This window comes from Sinocyclocheilus rhinocerous, unplaced genomic scaffold (assembly GCF_001515625.1).
Source record: "Sinocyclocheilus rhinocerous isolate Xijiao unplaced genomic scaffold, SAMN03320098_v1.1 scaffold321, whole genome shotgun sequence".
Classification (NCBI taxonomy): domain Eukaryota; kingdom Metazoa; phylum Chordata; class Actinopteri; order Cypriniformes; family Cyprinidae; genus Sinocyclocheilus; species Sinocyclocheilus rhinocerous.
In genome coordinates, this window is record NW_015640442.1 from 288,055 (window position 1) to 291,963 (window position 3,909).

Consider the following 3,909-nt stretch of genomic DNA (forward strand, 5'->3'; position numbering starts at 1 on the left):
GGGGGAAGAAAAAGAAAAAACAAGGATAACGCTTTCATTAAAATGCATTAGAATATGTCAAACAGAGCTGAAATCCAGCTTCTCCTGAACTCCGGAGCAGGAATCTGTGCTCGAGTCGTGGACTGCATCACAAGAATTTATAACCTCTCTCTCTCTCTGACCTCCTCCTCTGTGTCTGGCAAAGGAGCCATTGCCTTTTTAGGCTGTGTTTTAATTACCATGTAAACAGGCCGTGAGGCAGAGCAGGGAAATGAAGTGGAAGAGCTTCACAAGAAGAGGTGTTGCTGTGTGTGTGTGTGTGTGTCTGTGCGGGCTGTGAGTGTGTGGGCTGTGTGCGGGCTGTGATGGGAACTATTACACACATCAGAGCTTAAATGAGTCATTTTTACTTTGAAACCGTAGAATTGTCCCTAAAAAGTGTGCTAGGACATTGTTTATCAAATGGAGCAAAATAGCTGTGGTTCCTGTTAATGTGATTTTTTTATTTATTTAGTCATTTAAATATAACAATGATTGTATCTCAAGACATAAAAAGAACAAATATCGTCTCATTTGCTCACTCTAAGCTTATGCAAAGTCAATGCAAATTCACTGGTAGCTGTGTGGATACATCTGTAGATGAGAAAGGGTTGCTGGAAAAAGAAAAGTGTCAAATGATGGCTGCCATCTAGTGGCTAAACTCTCTAAATCATAGGTCTCTCGAGTAATATGAGGTCCAAAACTGCTATAAATGTTATTTAAAACGGTCAGTGTTGGGGAAAGTTACTTTTAAAATTAATGCATTAGAATATTGCGTTACTCCATAAAAAAGTAACTAATTATGTTACTTGGTTACTTTTTATGGAAAGTAATGTGTTAAGTTACTTTTGCGTTACTTTTTAAATCTGGAAAGATTCTCCACAATCAACACATCCTGCTCACAAACTCTGGGAAGGATTTGGCTAGAAACTGTGACATCAGCACACTCAATTATCTGCCCATCCATTCATAATCATGTGCACTGCATCAGTAACAGAAATAAATAAATAAGGTCAAACCACATCAATCAATGTAGTTGTGAGAGCATAATAAAGAAACCTCAAGTACCCTTCTGCATAAAAATAAAATTTTGTTAACAATACACATATAGTTGTGCTTCTTATTGCATTAAAGAGACATTGTTCCCTCAAGTCAAAACTAAAATATCTAAAAAAAAATCTCTAATGTACACAGTTAAATAAGTGCCAGGCATTATTAGAGGTTCATTGTGCATGAAAGCTTGTTTCCACCACAGGATATTAAAAAAAAAGGTAATTGTGACTTTATCGCATTTCTGATTTTATATCTCACAATTCAGACATTTTATCTTGCAATTCGGAGAAAAAGAAAATCGGAATTGTGAGATGTAAACTTGCAATTACGAGTTTATAACTTGCATTCGTGTTATTACTATATACAGTAAACTCGCAATTGTGAGAAAAAAGTCAGAATTCTGAGATTTAAAAAAAGTTGCAATTCCCTTATTTATTAATCCATGGCGGAAACGGGCTTCCACAGTTATGTGCTGCTGACTAAATAAAGAACTCGATTTGACCCCAAGACCTGCATAGCCCAAAACTGTGCATGTCTGCTGCATATGGATCAGGTGCACTCTTTGGACTTATTATATAAAAAATAATAGGTATTCTCAATAATGAGGTTGGGAGCTGCAGGTTTTGCATGCGTTTGAGAAGGCTTAGGAAACTCAGAGGCACCGAGTGCTCTTTGAAGCCTCCTTGAGACCCAGAGCGGACAGGATGACAACAGTCTTTATTGTGGAAAGTGCTGTCTGTGCTACATGGGACTGGTGTTTTGTGTCTGGTCTGTGCTCTGTTGCTTGTATATGAAGGTCAGGAGGAACAGGGCGACGTCATGGGACGCCCAGTAGGCCGTGTGTGAGGTCACAGCTGACCAATAGCGGCTCTCCACCAAACCCTCCCGAAGCTCATAGTCAATGCGATGCTCCATCTCAACTGTGACACACACAACAAGCAAGATCAGTATGAGTTCAACAGAAAATAAAGAGTCAAAACAGGTCTGGAATGAGTAAAGGATCTGTGGTCGGTAAGGTTTAATGTGTCTTCTGCTCATCAATACTGCATTTATTTCATTCAAACTGTGAAATATTATTACAATTTAAAACAGCTGTTTTCTATGTGAATGTATTGTAAAATGTAATTGATTGCTGTGACCAAAGCTGAATTTTCAGCATCATTACTCCAGTCTTCAGTGTCACATGATCTTCAGAAATCATTCTAATATGCTGATTTGCTGCTCAAGAAACATTTCTGGTTATTGTCAGTGTTGGAAACAGTCGTGCTGCACAATATTTTTGTGGAAACAGTGATACATTTTATTTTTCAGGATTCTTTGGTGAACAGAAAGTTCAGAAGAACAGCATTTATTTGAAACAGAAATCTCTTGCAACATTAGAAATGTCTTTACTGTCACTTTGGATCAATTTAATGCAGCCTTGCTGACAGAAAGCATTCATTAATTACTTCAAAAAATCTTACTGACCCCAAACTTTCGATCAGTAACTGTACTTCATCATGTCACTGCATTAAGAGAACACAAGTGTTGGTTGTACACACCTGCTGCATCGAATAAAGAGGATGGAGATATGGCTGAAAATGCAAAAGTGCTTTGGCTGTCCTCACTGTCACCAATCCCAGAATCCACAGCCGACGGCAGGCTGGGTGAGCGAGAGAATCGAGAGAATAAAATCCCACCGATGCCCTTGCTGATGCTCGCAGCACCTGCGCAAACACAAGGTTAAAGATTAGCAGACAACCATCTGTCTATTACTTTGATTAGCATCTTTTTCTGTAATACACTTTCACTCTTTGATCTCTACCAGGTAAACTTTTTTTTTTTTTGCTTCTGTGTTTATAAGACATCTATGTACAGTACTTCTATAAAGTATAATATGTGACCCTGGACCACAAAACCAGTCATAAGGGTCATTTTTTTAAATTGAGATTTATACATCATCTGAAAGCTGAATAAATAAGCTTTCAATCAGACTGGTATGATCAGGGAAATCATTAATTAAAAGCATGCAAATTTGTGATTGTGTGTAATGTATGCATCCGTCTGAAGTCAGAAAGTTCAATAAATGCCCTTTATGGACTGGAGAAGTTATTATGAGTTCTGAAAGTTACTGTACTGGTCATTGTATGGGTGTGCGATATTGAAAAAAAATTATATCTTGATATTTTCTGAGATTTTATCGATAATGATAATTAGACGATTTTTTTGAGTGTGTTATTGTGCTGGTATCTTAAGGACTGCGGTGAACAGCTGAAAGTTTTTGATATTCTTCATATTATGTGTGGTGGTCAGTTCACACTGATAGAAATTCATCTTTTCCAATAAGTTTAAATTGATTTTTACCTTTTAATGAGCATTTTACTTTTTCTAAAAGTGTGCTTTATCTTTTGAGTCAAATTCTTACATTCAATCAGTGAATTAGAATAATAAGACATCTGGGCTGTTACCAAGCAAATGAAATCAGTATCAATAAACGTATCAGTATCAGTATCAATCGTTGCAATGTAGAGGAAACGCAGAAGCTGCATCTGAAGTGGCATTTAGATTTATTTACACACTATTGTTTAGTGCAGAACATGAATGCATTTAACCTGCAATTACAAATGCATAAATAATGTTTTGATATATTAAAGTGCCCCTATTATGGATTTTTGCAAATAACCTTTCATGCAGTGTGTAACACAGCTCTAAGTGAATGAAAACATCCTGCAAAGTTTTAAATCTGAAAGTGCACCGTGTATAAAGTTATTGTCTCTCAAAAGAAAGAGTCGACTCTGAATCATTGAAACGAGTCGTTTTTAAAACGAATCCCAAGCCGTTTCATGTTGACGTCAACAT

General features: G+C 36.9%; 1 protein-coding gene across 2 annotated transcripts in view; it reads right to left on the reverse strand.

Moving 5' to 3' along the window:
• Positions 1 to 1,493: 1,493 nt before the first annotated feature.
• Positions 1,494 to 3,909, reverse strand: part of LOC107752719 (phospholipase DDHD1) — a 26,259-nt gene continuing 23,843 nt past the window's right edge. For both annotated transcript variants that reach the window (XM_016568745.1, XM_016568744.1), the window contains 2 exons: positions 2,613 to 2,777; positions 1,494 to 1,991 (listed from right to left, as the gene is read on the reverse strand). In XM_016568745.1, the coding sequence (XP_016424231.1) occupies positions 1,813 to 1,991; positions 2,613 to 2,777 (344 nt within the window). In that variant the 3' untranslated portion in view covers positions 1,494 to 1,812. The remainder of the gene's footprint in view (positions 1,992 to 2,612; positions 2,778 to 3,909) is intronic.